Source organism: Chiloscyllium punctatum, chromosome 40 (assembly GCF_047496795.1).
Source record: "Chiloscyllium punctatum isolate Juve2018m chromosome 40, sChiPun1.3, whole genome shotgun sequence".
Lineage (NCBI taxonomy): Eukaryota > Metazoa > Chordata > Chondrichthyes > Orectolobiformes > Hemiscylliidae > Chiloscyllium > Chiloscyllium punctatum.
The window spans coordinates 10565322-10586381 of NC_092778.1; the positions used below are offsets into that span (position 1 = coordinate 10565322).

The 21060-nt window shown below is 40.2% G+C and overlaps 1 protein-coding gene and 1 long non-coding RNA gene across 3 annotated transcripts in view; one reads left to right on the forward strand and one right to left on the reverse strand.

The window, feature by feature from the left end:
• Positions 1-21060, forward strand: part of LOC140464345 (uncharacterized) — a 163794-nt gene that overhangs the window by 50906 nt on the left and 91828 nt on the right. The gene's annotated exons all lie outside the window — the stretch shown is intronic.
• Positions 10534-21060, reverse strand: part of card11 (caspase recruitment domain family, member 11) — a 369647-nt gene continuing 359120 nt past the window's right edge. Inside the window, exon 27 of the mRNA XM_072559295.1 lies at positions 10534-11681. Within this exon, the coding sequence (XP_072415396.1) occupies positions 11474-11681 (208 nt within the window). The 3' untranslated portion in view covers positions 10534-11473. The remainder of the gene's footprint in view (positions 11682-21060) is intronic.

Genomic DNA, 21060 nt, shown 5'->3' on the forward strand with positions numbered 1-21060 from the left:
CTGTTCTCATAGTGATGTCAATCCATCGAGAACTGAATTTCCTTTCTTTCAAATTGAAAATTTTACAGTTTTGCAATATCCCCCCCACCCCACAAAAAACTGTGAACCAGTTACCTGACCTCATTCTCACTAATATGCCTGTTGCAGCTGCAACTAGCAATTGTTAGAACTTACACTGATTTTTCTTTTATTTCTACTTTTGTTCTTTAATCAATTTTGACTGGTGAACCAGAAATGACTTGTAGAGTTGGGAATAGTTGTGGTAAAAGGAAAAGAACAGATCAAACAAAATCAAAGCTGCTAGAAAAGCTCAGCAGGTCTGGCAGCATCTGTAAAGAGAAATCAGAGTTAATGTTTTGGGTCCCATGACTCTTCCTCAGCACTCATCCTTCAGCTAATTTGATTCACTCAACATAATACCACTGTATAGATGAAAAAGTTATGGGCTCAAATAACATTGTGGCTGTAACCCTGAAGACTTATTCCAGAACTAGTCACATTCTTTGACCAGCTTTTCTAGTACAAGTAGAACAATAACTTTCTAAGTGAAACATTCACATTGAATGTGGGAGTTCATGGACACAATGTTCATGGATGTCCAGCGCAAATGTGACCGACTGCCTGCAGTAAGTGTTTCAGCTCAGACTTTGAGCTGGTTTCTGAACTACAGGACTGGAGAGGAACCTAGAGTAAGAGTGGGAGGATCCAAACATCATGTAGGTACTGAAGACACTGGTAGAACAAGGAAAGAGCTTCAGCGTATTCAGAATAAGGAGCGAGGCACCAAGTTAAGCAAAATTCAAAGGTGGAGCTATGTGCAAATTGACATCAGACAAATAAGCTTGGAAAATAATTAATTTCCTCAAAGTTATGTTCTGGTTCATGAAGCACTAGCATCAGTATTGGAGAAAGTGGGAGCTGTACCTTTGGGACTGTCTCAACCTGAACTGTGCTAGGGTTGGTGTTCTAGTGAGCTGCAAAACTAGGGATGTCGAAATAGTGGTAAACTAAATAGTTGGGACAATAGATCAAATTTGGGAAGTTGTAGTAAATCGGAAATGAGGGAAAAGAGGGGTTTTAAATGGAAAACCAACTATGATGGGAATGAATAAAATATAAACAAGAGTCAATCATCAGAGGTTACAAGAATAGTATAAAGGACAACATTATAGATTCTGTATTTGAATGCACATAGCATTAGAAGAAGCATTTGAACTGTTAGTAGTTAGAAATCAGTCAGTATAATCAGATCGCAATTACACCAACTTGACTGCAGAATTAGGACATAGATTGTGGCCCAAATATTTACAGGGTACATGGCCTTTTGGAAGGACTTAAAAATTATCGAAAAGTGGGAGGGAACAATACCTAAGTTCAGGGTACCAGGATGTAGAAATGGTTAGAGATGAGAAATGATAGTGGCAAGAATTCACTTGTGGGAGTGGTATACAGGTACACCAATAGTTACCACATAGGTTGGTGTAAGAAGAAAGGAAATAATGGGAGTTTGTCAGAAAGGTACAGAGATTAAGTACGCAGGCTTGCATAATCAGATGGACAAAGCAGCCTGAAAAGGGAGTTAAAAATGTTTTCAGTGTAGGTTATTAGAACAGCACATTCTGAACCAACCAGAGAGTTGGTTATGTTACATCTGGTATTTTGCAACAAAGTAAAACTAATGATTTCATAGTGAAAATGCCCCCCAGTTACCAAAAATGAATTATCTGTCTGAATTTTGCTTTAACTTGAAGAGGAAAAGATTAGGTGCAAGACTAGTATTTTAAAATAAAATAAGGGCAATTATGAGGCCATCAAAGCAGAGCTAACTAAAATAAATTGGCAAATTAGGTTCAGCAATAGCTCAATGTAGATGCGGTAGACATTTCAGGGGATTTTCTAGAAATCACAAAATAGTTACATCCAAGAGACAGAAGTTCCAAGTGGAGGGCACATCTACTATTTACTAGAAAAGCTAAAGGATGTGTCAAACTAAAGAAAGTGTATCTTTCTGCAAGAGTGATGTCAGGTCAAAAGATTAGACAACATTTACAAAAACAGCAAAAATGGACTCTCACATTTAGAGGGAAAAATTAGTGTGCGAGAAAGCTAGAAAGATGAAAACAATTAAGTTTCTTTATATTTACAATAAAAAATAGTGAAGCATTGATCCTGTAGAAAATGAATCTAGAGAATTAATAATGGAAAACAAGGAAATGATTGCGTTAGACTTCACAACAAAGGATACTAATAAATATCCCTGAAGCCATTGTAATTTGGGAAATAGGAGGGAGGATCTATTATAATTCAGGGAAGATGTACTGAGCAGATCGTTGGAGGTATGGGCTGTCAATTCCCTGGATCACAAAGGACTTCGTCCTTTGGTTTTGAAAGAAGTGGTTCGGGAGGTAATTGAGGTTTTAAATTTCCAAATTCACTAAATTCAGGGAAAGTTCCTTTTAGCTTTAAAAATAGCAAAATATAACTCCTTTTTATTCAAAAACACTACAGTTACAGTCCAATTAGCTTAACAGCCATCATACCAATGATATTTTGAAGTTATTGTTTTATTGGGGCAATTAAAAAAAAGGTAATCAGGCAGATTCAGTACTGTTATATATGAAGAGGTTGTGTTTAACTAATTGAACTGCTTTAGGAAGTTACATGTTGTGAATAAAAGGGAAATAGTGGATGTACTGTACTCCGATAAGGTCCTTAATCAAAGATTTTGTAGAAAATAAAACATCAAGATTTAGGGATAACATTGACATGAATAGAAGATTGGCTAGCCAACAGATAAAGAGAATAGGCATAATTGGGTTATTTTCTTTTGGTAAGATTTATATTTGTGGTGTGTCATATAATTCAGTGCTGACGCTTAAATCTTTTTTACAATTTATTTAAGTGACTCGGATGAAGGGGCTACAGGTATGGTTAAACTTTGCTGATGACAAAGATAAGTAGGAAAGTAAACTGTGACGAGAATATAGAAGGGGTTACAAAGGGATATGAGTCAAGTAAGTGAATAAAGTTGTGACAATGGAGTATAATGTGGGAAAATGTGAAGTTGATCATTTTGATAAAGAATGAGAAAGAGGCATTAGCTAAATACTGAGAGATTAGAACTCTGAGATAGGGCACCCAGATAGATCCCTGTAGTGAATGAATCACAAAAGGTTTGTATGCAGGTACATCAAGTAATTGGGAAAGCTTATAGAAATTGGGAGGAGAATTGAATACAGAAGTAGGGAGATTATGCTTCACTTATATAGGCATTGGTGAGACAATACCTGGAGTTCTGTATACAACACTGATCTCCTTTATTTAAGGAAGAATGTAAACACGTTTGAAGCAGTTCAGAGAATTTACTAGACTAACAACTGGAACAGGTGGGATTTTTATGAAAAAGGGTTGGAAGGCTTGTATCCACTGGAGTTTAGATGGTGATGGTGAAACAGAAGATCCTGAAAAATTTTAACAAGATGCATGTGAAAAAGCTGTTATTTGTTATGGGAAAATCTGAAATGAAGGGTCACAATGTAAAACTAAGGAGTCACTGGTTTAAGACAGATCAGGATAATTTTTCAGGTCTATGGAATTCTGCTTTTAATGCTTTCTCTCGCTTTTGAGAATGACAGCCTGCAAATTCTTTAGGGCTTAGGTAGAAAGTGGCCTTGAGCAGGAGATGAAAAGTTTTCACAGGACCAACCATATTAGTCATGATTTGGAGGAATGGTGTTGGACTGGGGTGGACAAAGTTAAAAATCACACAACGCCAGGTTATCGTCCAACAGGTTTATTTGGAGGCGCTGGCTTTCAAAGCACTGCTTCTTCATCAGGTGAAGAAGCAGCGCTTTGAAAGCTAATGCCTCCAAATAAACCTGTTGAACTATAACTTGGTGTTGTGATTTTTAACTTTATCCATATTAGTCATGGTCTTATTGAATTGAGTAATTCAAGGGCCCAAGTGGTGTTCTCCTCCTAACTTAAATGTGTGTTCTAATATTGTATGTCAGTGTTCATTAATTCAGTGACCCCCCCCCGCCACAACCACACACAGACAGCTTCCTCAACTGCATTTCCTCATTTCTTATCCTATAAGGATTTCACTAATTCTCCCAATTTCTTCATTTCATCTGTTGTGATATAATTTCCACATTTCTCCTCTATTTAAGAATTCACACTCCAAGTTGACAGGGCCATTGACTATGTCCAATCCATTTTCCCATATTTCTGCTCTTGGCTATTTAATTCCCAGTTAGAACTATGGTAAGATTCCACTTGTCCTCACTGTCTGCAATTGCCTCTGTATTGCAATTGCACCATTTTTTGCCATCTTCAATTATGTTTTCCCTCCATTATCAGCAATCTAAAGGGTCTGTTACCTCTGCAACAACCTCATCCATTCACTTACCCCCAATACCCTGAACCCTTCCCATTGCATTTGTCAATATAAATGCAGGAGATGTAACACTTATCATTTTACCTCTCCTCTCACGTTGCTAGGTTCTAAACATTCCTTTTGGATAAAGCCATGCTTTGTACACTAAATTGAAAGAAATACACAATGTTCACTGCTCACACTGTGATCTCTCCTATATGTAGAAAACCAAATTAAAATAAGTGACTGCTTTGTGGAATGCTTCCCTTCGGTCAAATGCATGACCAAAGATTCCTGTGACTTGCTATTTTAATTCACCATCTTGCTCTCATGCTGTAATTTCTGTCTTTGGCCTGCAACAGTGTTCCCACGAAGCTCCATGGTAAACTTGAGGCATCTGTTGATTAACTACTGTTCAGCTTCCTTTAATCAACATTTGAGTTCAACAACTTCACACTGGAATTACTGTTACCCTGTTTTATTTATTTTTCTTTCCACATTGCCTTTTTCTCATTTTTGTTTTTGAACAGCAACTATTCTGCCAATCAGACTCCTCCAGACCCATCTTTTATTTCTTTACCATTATTTCCAGTTCAGCCCCATCAAAATTTTTGTCATTTCATTGTCTCCTATCCATCACAAATCCTTCTGTTTGTTCTTTTTCCAAGCTTCCCCATTTCCACAATTTACAAGCTATTATGGTTCCAATACTTTTTTTCCCATTTCTACTTAAAGATCACAATATGAACTACTAATGTTGTTTCCCTCTACTCCAGATGCTGCCAGAATTGCTGAGTGTTTGCAGCATCAAGTGTTTGCTTTTGGAGATATCACCCAGGTGGTTGACTACATGTTTGGACATAAGGTTGTAAGGGAGCATCTTAAAGTAAGATATGTGGGGAATGTTGGGAAGGGAGTTCCAGAACACAGGGTCCATGCAGCTTAAAAAGTGTAATGCTGCAGTTGATAAGTGAAATTGGAAATGTTCAAGAGACCATAACTGGAGGAATGCAGACAGTCTGAAGGGCTGCAGGACTGGAAAAGGCTACAAAGTCATACCTCATACAAGTTCAGATTTGTACCTGTTACATGGGGAAAACTAGACCTTAGGAGGCCAACTCCAGGAAGCTACTATTCATGTTTGATCAGCAAAGACACAAACTCTATCAATAGAATTGTTTAAATGTTTACAGAAACACCTCTCATATCAAATGTTTTATTTTAATGTATTCATCGAACAATCCATACTAATCAAATAAAATGCTACAAAATTTTATGCATCTGTGTGCTCCTTATTTACATTCATATTTTGAAGGGTTTCCAATCATGCTACAGAAGAAACAATGGGGAAAGGTAGAAAACTAATAAGTATGCCTCATTCAGATTCATTTCAAATGAGATGACTTGATGGTGACCTCCTCATCACTTGGGATTGTAGTGCAATAATGCTGCTGCAGTCCTTAAAGGATTTTTGATGAAGGTACCCCAGTATGGAATTTTTCTCAAGTTTGTATCAATCATTAATCCAATCCACTGGTGCAGATTTGAATTCCTCAGTATCATTGGATTTGGTCAAATCAGAAGCAAATCATGGATTGCCATCAATCTTTCTATGTCCTTTGTTTTGGCCACATATTTGTGGGAAGCTGGAGTAAAACTGATATCATGCTGAAGTAGTTTAGGATGCTATGATGTGGTAAACACACTGACTTGTAGCAGATTGGATAACTATGCTGAATCAGAGGGAGCTACAGTCAGTTGATTATAAATAGGCTTACACTGAATTACAGTGGCAGTTTTCAAAAAGAAGGGTGTTATCATTAAATACAGTTACTGAATCTAATTATCTTGGCAGTGTGGAATAAGGCATCAAATCCCAAATGTCATTCAGGGATCCTCAGAAACTTTTACAAAGAAAGGACCTTCATCTATTTCTCATCTGATGGAATGCAATCCAATTTTAATAGTGATAAAGGGCAGTGACTAATAGTGTCATGTGCAGTTGCGACACCAGCCGCAATTACATTCAGTTTACTAAAACAAAGGTCTGCTGAGTAGTTACCAGGAGCAGGCAACACTTCTCCACCTACACATTCAGATTATTTGTCATTATTGCACTGTTTTTATATCATACCCCATCTGTTCATTTTGCATATTCATAAGTTAATTAAACAAATCTCAGAACCACTAGTATCATACATTAGGGATAATGGAGGATTCAGTATACTTCACTTGAGGAAAATGTTGAGCAATAGGAATCTGATGACTTTTCATTGACTTGAGTGTACAGTAAAGTCCCTTTTTGCAGGGGTTACATTCTTGGAAAATCTTGCAAATTACAAACATATTTTATAATGCTCACTAACTGGCTATATTCCAACTATTAAAAAGTTTAAATATATACATCAAAGAGAAGATTAAAGGAAATAAACAATATTCTATTGGAAAAGGTGGTTAAATAAAATTTTAAAATAATCATATTTATCCTTGAGGCCATGACAATGATCAAATATACAAAAACTTCAGTAAGCAACAAAGCAAAAAAACATGAAGTGTGCACATGATAGTTAACAGAAACAGTACAGTCACAGACACTTCAATATCTTTTACTTACATTCAGGTGTTTTTACTGTGGCTGATATTTTCTTTTTTTTAAAGAAACTAACCAGTAAACATTGGACTGGCAATTGACATTGGACAATATTTTGTTTTGCATGTACAAATGAATTGCAAATGGTGAAAACAAGAATAGCAGGACTTCACTGTAGAATCAAATTCCATTTCAGTGAAGACAGGAATAAAAACCACCTTTCCAATGTGGTCAACTATTTCACAAGTTTCACATTCTTCATTCTGAATTCCAGAGAATGAAATATTCTCTGCAGTTTTCAAAATTACCAAATATCTAATACTGTAAATTGAGGATAACAAGTTTCAGGAATCAAGAACATTTTTGATACACAATATACAAAATTATCCCAGACAATATACTATTTCAATGTCAGTCTTTGTATGGCTGAACGAGGGTTTTAAGGCATATTACTATCGTTTTCAACAGCAAGAACATTAATATTTGTCTGTCTCTGTCTCCCCCAGGATAGGGGAGTCCAAAACTGGAGGGCATAAGTTTAAGATGAGAGGGGAAACTAAAAGGGACCTAAGGGGCAACTTTTTCCACAGACGGTGGTGCATGTATGGAATCAGCTGACAGAGGTGGTGATGGAGGCTGGAACAATTACTTCATTTTAAAAGGCATCTGGGTGGATACATGAATAGGGTTTAGAGGGATATGGGCCAAATACTGGCAAATAAGACTAGATTAATTTAAGCTATCTGGCATGGACAAATTGGACTGAAGTCTGTTTCCATGCTGTATATCTCTAACTCTGACATATAGCTGGTCAAGAAGCACCTGTTGAGAACGGATGGTAGGTTTATATTAAAGAAAATTCGACTCAAAACACTGACAAAAGTTCATCAACTTGAATAGTCAACCACTCCTAATGTGGAGTGTTTCCAGCATCATTTGTTTATATTTTACCTATTATCCATACTATAATAAAGTAACGTTCACCCAAGAATCCATAAATTCTGGAAAAGTCTGAGAAGATTGGAAAATTGTAAATGCAATACCTTTATTCAAGCAGGGAGACAAACAAAAAATCAGTAACTATAGGCCAATTAGCTTAATATCTGTCATGGAGAAAATGTTGGAGTCTATTATGAAAGAAGAGCATTTAGAAATGCATAATATAATCAAGCAAAGTCAACATGACTTCATAAAAGGGAAATTATGTCTGACAAATTTACAGAATTTTTTGAAGATGTAGCAAGTAGGATAGATAAAGGGAACCTAGTAGACTTAATACATTTTGGATTTTTAAAAGGCATTTAATGTATAAGGCTACTTATTAGGATAAGAGCCCATGTGATTGGGATAGTATGTTAGCATGAATATTAGAGAGTTTAGATCAGAGTGGTGCTGGAAAGGCACAGCAGGTCAGGCAGCATCCGAGGAGCAGGGAAATCGACATTTCGGGCAAGAGCCCTTCAACAGGAATGGAGGCAGGGAGCATCCAGGGTGGAGAGATAAATGGGTGGGGTGGGGCTGGGGAGAAGGTAGCAAAGAGTACAATAGGTGAATGGGGGTGGGGATGGAGGTGATAGGTCAGAGAGGAAGGTGGAGCGGATAGGTGGGAAGGGAGATTGACAGGTGGGACAGGTCATGAGGACAGTGCTGAGCTGGAAGGTTAGAACTGAGGTAAGGTGGGGAGAGGGAAAATAAGGAAACTGGTGAAGTCCACATTGATGTGGGGGGCAAACCTGACCAGGTAGTCATGGAGGGAATGGTCTTTGCGGAAAGCAGAAAGGAGTGGGGAGGGAAATATATCTCTGGTGGTGGGGTTCATTTTGAGGTGGCGGAAATGTTGGTGGATGATATGGTTAATGCGAAGATTGGTAGAGTGGAAAATGAGCACCAGGGAGTTCTGTCCTTGTTACGGTTGGAGGAGTGGGGTTTGAAGGCAGAGGTGCGGGATATGGTATTTTTTGCAGGTGGTAGGGTGGGAAGAGGTGTAATCCAGGTAGATGTGGGAGTTGGTGGGTTTGTAAAAAATGTCAAGTTGGTCATCATTAATGGAGATGGAGAGGTCCAGGAAGGGGAGGGAGGTGTCAGAGATGGTCCAGGTGAATTTAAGGTTGGGGTGGAATGTGTGTGTAAAGTTGAATAACTGCTCAACTTCCTTGCGATAGCACGAGGTGGCACCGATGCAGTCATCAATGTAGCAGAGGAAGAGGTGGGGAGTGGTGCCGGTGTAACTACGGAAGATGGAATGTTCTACGTAGCCAACAGAGACAGGCATAGCTGGGGCCCATGCGGGTGCCCATGGCTACCCCTTTGGTCTGGAGGAAGTGGGAGGACTCGAAGAACAATTATAATATCATAGCATGGGAACTAGAAACAAAAGTTGGGTGGTCAGCAGTTTAATAGAAATGGAATAAAGGACAAGTAGAGCTTGAAGAGGACAGAAGGGGAAAGAGGAGTTAGATGCAGGTTCAGCACTACTGAAGGATAGGAATCTTTGGGGGAGTTTGAGTTTGTGGGCAATGGAAAGGGATGGATGAAATAGAGGCAGCAAAGAAATGAAACTGGATGGACCATCTGACAGCAACCTAGGCACTGGAAAACAACAGCAGAAACAACCCTGTTGACCCTGCAAAGTCCTCCTTACTAACATCCAAGGGCTAGTGTCAAAATTGGAGAGCTGTCTCTCAGACTAATGAAACAACCTGACATAGTAAGGGTGTCTATGTACCAGATACCCCTATCATCATCCCTATAATATCCTCTCCCACAGGCAGGAAAACCGAACACAGGTGATGACACAGCGGTATACAGGCAGGAGGCAGCTGCCCCAGGAGTCCTCAGCATTGACTCTGGACTCCATGAGGTCTCATGGCTTAAGGTCAATTATGGGTAAGGAAACCTCCTGTCGCTTACTACATATTGTCTTCCTTCAGCTGATTAATCAGTACTCTTCCACATTGAACAACACTTTTGAGGAAGCATGGAGTGTGACAATGGTGCAAACTTTACTCTGGGGATTTTAACATTCACCACCAACTACGGATCAGCAGCAGCACCACTGATCAAGCTGGTCAAGTCCAAAAGGACACTGCTGCTAGACTCTGTGACATGTGGTTGAGGTAACCAACAAGAGAGAGACATACTTGATCTCAACCTTACCAAGTTGCCACCTGCAGATGTAGCTATCTATGACATATTGGTGAGAGTGACCACTGCACAGTCCTTGTGGAAACCAAGTCCTGCCTTTGCATTGAGAATATCCTCCATCTTGTTTTGTGGTATTATGATTTTGCTAAACGGAATAGATTTCAAACTGATCAAGACTGGGCATCCATGATGTGATGTGGGCCATCAGCAGCAAAAAATTGTACTTCCAGTACCATCTGCAATCTTATGATAGTATATCCCCCACTTGAGTTGAGTGTGTGTTGCTGGAAAAGCACAGCAGGTCAGGCAGCATCCAAGGAGCAGGAAAATCAATGTTTCAGGCCAGAGCCCTGATGAAGGGCTCCGGCCTGAAACATTGATTTTCCTGCTCCTTGGATGCTGCCTGACCTGCTGTGCTTTTCCAGCAACACAATCTCAACTCTGATCTCCAGCATCTGCAGACCTCACTGTCTCCTAGTTGATATCCCCCACTTGACCATATGGAAATTCAAACTGATAACTTTTCAAATATCTTTCCTTCCTTGACTTCTTTAGTTCCCTCTTTTATTTAAAAAAAAATAAACCACTAAGGACATTCTCTCCATGTATTTTGTAGAGTTAAATTGTAAACCTGTATGTTTGTACAAAGACAAACATGTCTTGCTCTGACAGCTCATGCATAGAGGAATATATCCCATTTGAATGCCATGTTGTTTTATATTTGGAAGTCAAGGTACTCCAGAATACAATCTCTTCCTGGAGGTCGTGGAACCTTGATCCAACAGAAATGCATAAATGGGTCAGGTTACCAAAACAGCTCCCCACTTTCCTCTACTCATCTTTAGAGTAGAACGTTGTGCTCTGATATAATTCCTCAAGTCTCTTAGTAGAAACATAGATGGATGAGCCAGTGGATGAGTGTGCAGTACCTGTGTACCAAGGTCTTGTTGCTCAAACTTTTTTTATTTCTCTCTCGTCTTTTGGAGGTTCTTGGCTTTAAACTGGAGCATGCAATCGCATAAGCTACACCGCAAGGATTTAGAAAGAGAATTCTCTCTAGGTAGCATTCTTCCTCATTAATGATGCAGCCACCTCCATCCACATCTCAAGTATTCTTTGTTAAAGCACTATAACAAGGAAAGCATTTTCTCTAAAAATGCAAACTTTTTTGACTGAAAAATGAATGCTTAGGACAGCACATTTTTAAACAAAGCTACCTCACTATGTAAGAATCAGCATCCGTTGGTCATAAAAAGCATTCTCAGTATCTCTCCTGCAGGACTAGCTTACTGTTTGTAAGTTCATGCATGGCAGGGGATTTATCATTGGTTTAAATCCTGCTGGTTACAGTCCGGGAAATCCTAGAGTTGATCCTGGTCGATCCAGACTGTCTTTCTCTGTTCTTCAATGATTTTCTCTTTGATAATTTTGATAAGGTCCTTGATGTTGCCCCATGTATCAGCTTCCACAGTCGTATACAAGCAGGGGAGAGACTCAAGCTCACTCTCATTCGAACGGCAGCTCTTCAGAAACTCTTCTTCACCACTGTCTGGTTTTGCTGGTAATCTCCTGTAATTAGAAACATTAATTCACTTCTGTTAAACATCTTATTTCAGCATAATATTTTCAGAAGATTTTGAAAATGCTGTCAGAGCACAATTAATTTCCCTTTGTGTTTGGTACTCTCTAGTACTAGGAGAAAGTGAGGACTGCAGATGCTGGAGATCAGAGCTGAAAATGTGTTGCTGGAAAAGCGCAGCAGGTCAGGCAGCATCCAAGGAACAGGAGAATCGACGTTTCGGGCATCAGCCCTTCTTCCTGCCTTAGCCTTTTTCCAAGTTTTTTTAGTGATATCTAAATTACAATTGCATTACTAGACTTCAGTTGACAGAAGGAAATCCCATTTTTGCTAACTCAGGAAAAAAGTTAGTCTCACAGATCCCTTACTTTGCTGTTTTTCATGTATCCTTAAATACTTTTCTTTTTGAAATAGATATCTATTTCCCTTTAAAAAGCTGTTCTGGATTCTGGGTCTATTTCTTTTATTCTGGTAAGGATTTTCATTCTTTACAGCTTTTTGCATAACAAGAAACTGACTAGATACTTTTCAACAGTCTTCACCGTGGAAGACACCAGCAGTATACTACAACTTCGAGAGGCAGTGTCTGTCACTAAGGAGAATATGCTGGGGCAGTCGAGAGGTCTGAAGGCAGATAAACCACCAGAGCCAGATGGACTACAATATTTGAAATACTCCCACATGTCCAATGTAGATTTAACCCCAAACAGCCACCTTCAATCAAAATTTTCCAGTTCCTGCCTAATATTGTTGAAGTTCATCTCCCCACCCCAATTATCACCCTCACCTAAGGACTGCTGCTATTCCTATCCATGAGTATCTTAAAACTCGTGGTGTTATGGTCACTACTCCCGAAATGCTCCCTCACTGAAACCTGGTTGAGCTCATTTCCCAAATCCAGGTCCAGTATAACCCCCTTCCCTGGTTGGACTGTTTAAATATTAGGTCGAGAATCCCTCCTGAATGGACCTTACAAATTTTGCTTCAACCAAGCCCCACTCAATATATGATATGGAGGCACTGGTGTTGGACTGGGATATACAAAACTAAAAATCACACAACACCAGGTTATAATCCAATAGGTTCATTGAGAAGCACTAGCTTTCGGAGTGCTGCTCCTTCATCAGGTGGTTGTGGACGATAAGATCGGAAGACACAGAATTTATAGCAAAAATTTACAGTGTGATGTAACTGAAATTATATATTGAAAAATATCTGGTATTTTATGTTAAGTCTCTCATCTTTTAGAATTATCATATTGGCTTCAGTTCTTTCATATGTAAATCCCAGAACTGTCGATACTGATACCACCATTATACTTGGGGATATCACCCAACATGAATGCGACAGGTACTCGTGTGACTCGGCCAACGTTGTATATCTTACACGCTGCAGGCAAGGATGCCTTGAAGCATGGAACATTGGCAAGACCGAACAGAGGCTACAGCAACGGATGAATGGACGCTGCACAACAATCAATAGACAGGAGTGTTCCCTTCCAGTCGAAGAACACTTCAGTGGTCCAGGACATTCAACCTCAGACCTTCGGGTGACCATCTTTCAAGATGGACTTCGGGACAGGCAACAACGCAAAGTGGCCAAGCAGAGGCTGATAGCCAAGTTTGGTACCCATGGGGATGGCCTCAACCAGGACCTTGTTCATGGGACACTACAGATGACCCCACAGCACCACACCAAGTTTGTGGAGTGAATTTGTACTTGCAGAATTATATTTTGTTTTGGTCAAAAACTTCATGAATCTATGTAAGATTCTGTAAATCCGTTTTTTAGATTAGAATCAATCTGAACTTTGTGGCACAGTCTCACATGGGGCAGCTCACGCCTTTAAATGCATTATCTGGGCCGACATAGCACCTATTGTTAAAGTTCACTTGAGAATGTAACTTCGGAAATATTCCACAATTTTCATACGAAAGAACTGAAACCAACTTGGTCATTCTAAAAAATGAGAGACTTCATAAACAATCCAGGGTTTTTTCAACATATAATTGCAGTTACATCATACTGTAAACTTTTGCTTTAAGTTCTGTATCCTATGATCTTCTACTCCACAACCACCTGATGAAGGAGCAACGCTCCGAAAGCTAGTGCTTCCAACTAAACCTGTTGGACTATGACCTGGTGTTGTGATTTTTAACAGTCATTATCGGAAAAGTTAAAATTACCCACCACATCAACCCGCTATTTTTACATCTTTCCAAAATCTACCTACATATTCTCTCCTCTATTGCCACTGGCTCTTGGGAGGCCTGTATTGCACCCTCAGCATTGTGATTTCACCTTTCCTATTCCTGAGTTCTACCCGTGTTGCCTCTCTGCACAAGTCCTCTGTATCCTCTCTCCATAAAGGTGTGAGATACTCCTTTACTAGTAATGCAACTCCCCCACCACTTTACCTCCCTTTCTATCACACCTGAAACATTTAAAACCTGGAGATTCAGCTGCCAGTCCTGCCCCTCTTTCAGCCAAATCTGTGTAATTGCCTTAATGTTTTGGGAAGGTAGATGAACTTGGAACTGTTATACTTCTCACATTAAAACACATGCATTTCGGAATTCCTCCCCTGCTCTTGTCAGCAGCATTACTAAGCAAGAATAGGCAGGGTAATGTTTGCCTTGGGTTTTACCTCTGCCTCAATTTCTACATCTATACCCTATTTCTGGTTCCCCCGCCCCCCCACCCCCCCACCACACTAGTTTAAACCCTCCCCAAACACTCTGCGAAGTATCCCCCCAAGGATGTCAGTCCTGGTCCTGCCCAGGTGTAACCCGTCCAGTTTGTACAAGTCCCACCTCCTCCAGAATGCATACAGTTCTGGTCATCACACTACCCGAAGGATGTGGATGCTTTGGAGAGGTACAGAGAAGGTTGACTAGGATGTTGTCTGGTATGGGGTACTTTAGCTATGAAGAAAAGTTGGATAGACTAGATTTGTTTTCACTGGAACGCAGCAGGTTGCAGGGTGACCTAAAAGAAGTTTATAAGATAGTGAATGGCATGGGTAGAGTGGAAAATATGAGGATTTTTCCTAGGGTGGAAGGTCAATTCCTAGGGAACACAGGTTAAAGCTCGGAGTGGGGGTTTTGGGGGTGGGGGGAGCGGTTTAAAAGAGCTGTGCAAGGCAAGTTTTTCACACAGTGGTAAGTGCCTGGAACACCTTGCCAGAGGAGGAGGTGGGAGCAGACACAATAGCAACATTTCAAGTAGCACCTGGATGGATCCGTGAATCGGAAGGGAATAGAGGGATACAGATCCTAAAAGTAAAGACAGTTTTAGCATGGAAGGACAAAATGTAGTGGCGCAGGCTTGGAGGGCCAAATGCCTGTTCCTGTACTGTATCGTTCTTTGTACACTAAGAGCTTGTAAAGATCAGCCTGGATTTAAGCTTGACCCATAACCTTTCAGCAAGAATAGTGCGAGTGAGCCACCTCTGACATGTCACCGAACAATTTCTAAAAGCTTAGAATTACATCTTTGTATTTAACATTTTGCCTAAGCCCGAAGATCCAATATCCTTTATTTACAGGAGATTCTCATTTATAAAAATAATTGCACTTCAACGTTTGACTTGCAGTTATAGAGTCATACAGATGTATAGCATGGAAGCAGACCCTTCAGCCCAACTCATCAATGCCGACCAGATATCCCAACCCGGCCCATATCCCTCTAAACCCTTCCTGTTCATATATCCATCCAAATGCCTTTTAAATGTTGCAATTGTACCAGCCTCCACCACTTCCTCTGGCAGCTCATTCCATACACATACCACCCTCTGTGTGAAACAGTTGCCCCTTAGGTCTCTTTAATATCTTTCCCCTCTCACCCTAAACCTCTGCCCTCTAGTTCTGGACTCCCCCACCCCAGGGAAAAGACTTTGTCTATTTATCCTATCCATGCCCCTCATGATTTTGTTAACCTCTATAAGGTCACCCCTCAACCTCCAATGCTCCAGGGAAAACAGCCCCAATCTATTCAGCCTCTCCCTATAGCTCAAATCCTCCAACCCTGGCAACATCCTTGTAAATCTTTACTGAACCCTTTCAAGTTTCACAACATGTTTCTGATTGGAAGGAGATCAGAACTGCACACAATATTCCAACAGGGGCCTAACCAATGTCCTGTATAGCCGCAACATGACCTCCAATTCTTGTACTCAATACTCTGACCAATAAAGTAAAGCATACCAAACACCTTCTTCACTATTCTATTTACCTGCAACTCCACTTTCAAGGAGCTATGAACCTGCACTCTAAGATCTCTTTGTTCAACAACACTCTCCAGAATCTTACCATTAAGCGTATAAGACCTGCTAAGATTTGCTTTCCCAAAATGCAGTACCTCACATTTATCTGAATTAAACACCATCTGCCACTTCTCAGTCCATTGGCCCAACTGATCAAGATCCCATTGTAATCAGAGGTAACCTTCTTTGCTGTCCACTACACCTCCAATTTTGGTGTCATCTGCAAACTTACTAACTGTACCTCTTATAAATGACAAAAAGCAGTGGACCCATCACCAATCCTTGTTGCACTCCACTGGTCACAGGCCTCCAGTCTTAAAAATAACCCTCCTCCACCACCCTCTGTCTTCTACATTTGAGCCAGTCCTGTATTAAAATGGCTAGTTCTCCCTGTATTCCTTGAGATCTACCCTTGCTAACCAGTCTCCCATTGGGAACCTTGTTGAACGCCTTACTGAAGTCCATATAGATCACATCTACCGCTCTGCCCTCATCAATCCTCTTTGTTACTTCTTCAAAAAACTCATTCAAGTTTGTGAGACATGATTTTCCATGCACAAACTATCTATAATCAGTCCTTGCCTTTCCACTTAGGTGTAAATCCTGTCCCTCAGGATTCCCTCCAGCATCTTTCCCACCATCAACATCAGGCTCACTGGTCTATAGTTCCCTGGCTTGTCCTTACCACCTTTCTTAAACATGGCACCATGTTAGCCAACCTCCAGTCTTCCAGCACCTCACCTGTGACTATTGATGATACAAATATTTCAGTAAGAGACCCAGCAATGACGTCTCCAGCTTCCCACAGAGTTCTAGGGTACACCTGATCAGGTCCTGGATATTTAACCACTTTTATGCGTTTCAAGACATCCAGCAATTCCTCCTCTGTAATATGGACATTTTTCAAGATGTCACCATCTATTTCCCTACATTCTATATCTTCCATGTCATTTTCCATAGTAAATACTGATGCAAAATACTCATTCAGTATCCCCCCCATTTTCTGTGGCTCCACTCAAAGGCCGCCTTGCTGATCTTGGAGGGGCTGTATTCACTCCCTTGTTATGCTTTTGTCCTCAATGTATTTGAAAAACCCTTTGGATTCTCCTTAACTGTATTTGCCAAAGCTATCTCATGTCCCCTTTTTGCCCTCCTGATTTCCCTCTTAAGTATACTCCTACTGCATTTATACTCTTCTAAGGATTCACTCAATCTATCATGTCTATATCCGACAAATGCTTCCTTCTTTTTCTTAACCATCAAATTTCTTTGGTCATCCAGCATTCCCTATACTTACCAGCGTTTCCTTTCACCCTAACAGGAATATACTTTCTCTGGACTCTCGTTATTTCATTTCTGAAGGCTTCCCATTTTCCAGCTGTCCTTTTACTGTGAACATTTGCCCCCAATCAGCTTTTGAAAGTTTGTGTCTAATACCGCCAAAATTGGCCTTTCTCCAATTTAGAACTTCAACTTTTAGATCTGGTCTATCCTTTTCCATCATTATTTAAAAACTAATAGAATTATGGTCGCTGGCCCCAAAGTGCTCCTCCACCAACACTTCAGTCACCTGCCCTGCCTTATTTCCCAACAGGAGGTCACGTTTTGCACCTTCTGTAGTAAGTATGTCCACATATTGACTCAAAATTATCTTGTACACTCTTAACAAATTCCTCTCCATCTATACTCTTAACACTATGGCAGTCCCAGTCTATATTTGGAAAGTTAAAATCCCCCACCATAACCATTGTATTATTCTTACAGATAACTGAGATCTCCTTACAAATTTGTTTCTCAATTTCCCTCTGACTATTAAGAGGTCTATAATACAATCCCAGTAATGAGATCATCCCTTTCTTATTTCTCAGTTCCACCGAAATAACTTCCCTGGATGTATTTCCGGGAATATCCTCCCTCAGTCCAGCTGTAATGCTATCCCTTATCAAAAATGCCACTCCCCCCTCCTCTCTTGCCTCCCTTTTTATCCTTCCTGTAGTATTTGTATCCTGGAACATTAACGTGCCAGTCCTGTCCATCCCTGAGTCATATTTCTGTAATTGCTGTGATATCCCAGTCCCATGTTCCTAACCATGCCCTCAGTTCATCTGCCTTCCCTGTTAGGCCCCTTGCATTGAAATAAATGCATTTTAATTTATCAGTCCAACCTTGTTTTCTGCTTTGTCAGTGCCTGCCCTGACTGTTTGACTCACTTCTGTTCTCAACTGTACCAGTCTCAGATTGATCTCTTTCCTCACTATCTCTCTGGGTCTCACCATCAACACCATCATCCCCCCGCCAACCAGCATACGAGTTTAAATCCTCCCAAGCTGCTCCAGCAAATCTCCCTGCCAGTATATTAGTCCCTTTCCAATTTAGTTGCAATCCATCCTTCTCGTGCAGGTCACTTCTACACCAAAAGAGCTTCCAATGATCCAAAAATGTGAATCCTTCTCCCAGACACCAGCTCCTCAGCCATGCATTCATCTGCTCTGTCCTTCTATTCCTGCCCTCACTAGCTCAGAGCACCAAGAGTAATCCAGATATTTCTACTCTCAAGGACCTCCTTTTTAAATTCCTGCCTAACCCTCTGTAATCTCCCTTCAGAATCTCAAACTTTTCTCTACCTATGTCGTCATCTCATTTTAAAGCTCCCCCATTTGATATTTGCTTTATCCCCTTACAATTTCTCCAGAAAGGTTTTGCCTCACGTTCCTCTGTTAAATTTTTCATTCAATGCCTTGCTGCCTGAATTCAGTAAATAGTCCTTCTTATGTAAAACATTTTCAGTTTACAAAAAAAAACAAATTAGTGGTTGCTGTCATTGTGGTCTCAACTCTACTTTTTTTGTTTTCCCTCCTCATAATCCTTACATCTAACTAACTCAGCCCTGAACAAATTCAATGACCTAGCCTCTGCTGCTTTCTGGGAAAGAGAACAACAGATGAATAATCCTTGGACAGCAAAAAAAATCCTTATTCATGTTAAAAAGAAATCCTCTAATTTTTCAAACATATCCCCTAACTCTCAACTCTTCTACAAAAAAGACTTCCTTCACTTACCTATCTAATCAAATCCCTCAGGATTTTTCTTTAATAAGATTATTCATTCTGCTTTTCTGTTTTTCATTCGAAAGTGGACAAGTTCATACAGTATTTCCCACACCATACTTATCTGGCAGATTAAGCAAATGGGCAAAATTTATCTATATTCTCTCGGTGACACTTTACCTCATTTTTGTCAACTTATTTTCCCGCCAATCTTGATGCCATAAGTAAGTTTAACTTCCATCAGTCCTTTCATCCAGATCATTGGCGTACATTGTAAATATTGGAGGCACCAGCATTGATCCACATAGAACTCAACTGGTTGGAGCTTGCCAATCTGAAAAAGACTTACCGTATGTACTCAAGTAATAGTTAAATTTTTTTTGACCTTGTGTTAAGGTTAAATTTATGGGGGTTGACTACTTTTGAGGGGCTGAAGTTCTTACCCATCAAAATTCATACCGTATCATTAGCCCAACTGATCTCCAAATGAGTGAAGGAGAAAAGAAAATTATGGCAATTCTGAAAACCCGGAACGGAACAATCATCCAGCGGACTGGAATACTGGGAGGCAAGTGGAAAACTGGCGGACTGGAAAGGTGGAGCAGGACATGGCAGATGGCACACTGACTCATAAATGTGGTCAGTTATTTGTGAAGAACTATGGTCACCTTTTACACGAAATATATGGAAAATTCCAGATTATTTGGCCAAAGATAGGGGGTTGACGTTTCCATATTACTTGAGCATATACAGTCGTTATCCCTGCTATCTGTTTCCTGGTAGGTAACATTCTTTAGGCATGCAGATATTCCCTACAATATCTATGTTTATCTTACATAGTAACTTTTGATCCGACATCAAATGCCTTTTAGAAATCCAAGAATACCGCATCTATAGGTTCCCCTTTATTCATCATTGTCCTTCAAGATCTCTACTATATTAGTCAAATATGGTTTTTCTTTCACAGAATAACGTTGATTTTGCCTGATCCCATTATGATCTAAGTATCCTGCTTTAACTTCATGAATAATGTATTCTAGCAGTTTCTGTATTGCAGCAGTTAGGCTGACTAGCCTGGCCTATAATTTCCTTCTCTTCCTCTCTTACCACAGCACCTCCCTCCCCCCACCCATAGTGTTTCATTTGATATTTTCCAAACTGCTAATATAATCTTTTCAAAGGCTTTTATTTTATTATAGTGTTATTTTGTGGTATCCTTTTGAAAGCATCACTGAAGCCAACAATGGGAGAAAAGGACCTAAGTAAATAAGTGATGCATTATGGCCCTGTTAAGCATGGGTTGTGGATGTAGTTTCCTTCAATACCAGGTTCCTAATGTCTCACATCACCATGGAAGAATGTTGAACAAAGTTCATTCAGGCTTACATTAAAAAAAAGCAGTCCGCTCCACTGACAGGAAATATACTTTCTGCAGATAAGTCCATAATGAAGAGATACTAATCACAAAACCTAGAGTGCTAGTGTTCAACATTGTGCAAACCAATTGTTGGCATGATTTTGTGTCGACAGAGCCTTAATTAGGAATGTCCCTCCTGAACTCACTCAATGCTGTACAATTGTTTGTCATCTCATTAATATCTTGAGCACTGTTGTAATCACCTCTTAGTGGGTGGCACGGTGGCACAGTGGTTAGCACTGGTGCCTCACAGCGCCAGAGACCCGGGTTCAGTTCCCAGCTCAGATGACTCTCTGTGTGGAGTTTACACATTCTCCCCGTGTCTGCATGGTTTCCTCCGGATGCTCTGGTTTTCTCCCACAATCCAAAAATGTGCAGGTCAGGTGAATTGGCCATGCTAAATTGCCCATAGTATTAGAAGGGGTAAATGTAGGGGAATGGGTTTGGGTGGGTTGCGCTTCGGCGGGTCAGTGTGGACTTTTTGGGCTGAAGGGCCTGTTTCCCCACTGTAAGTAATCTAATCTTATGGCTGCCTTATGTCCAGTTTAACTTTAAAATAATTAGTTGGTTTTTACATTTGACTTGTACTTTTCATTGGGCTTAATGAATCACAAGAAAAAATGTACCTGCAGTCATGCCAC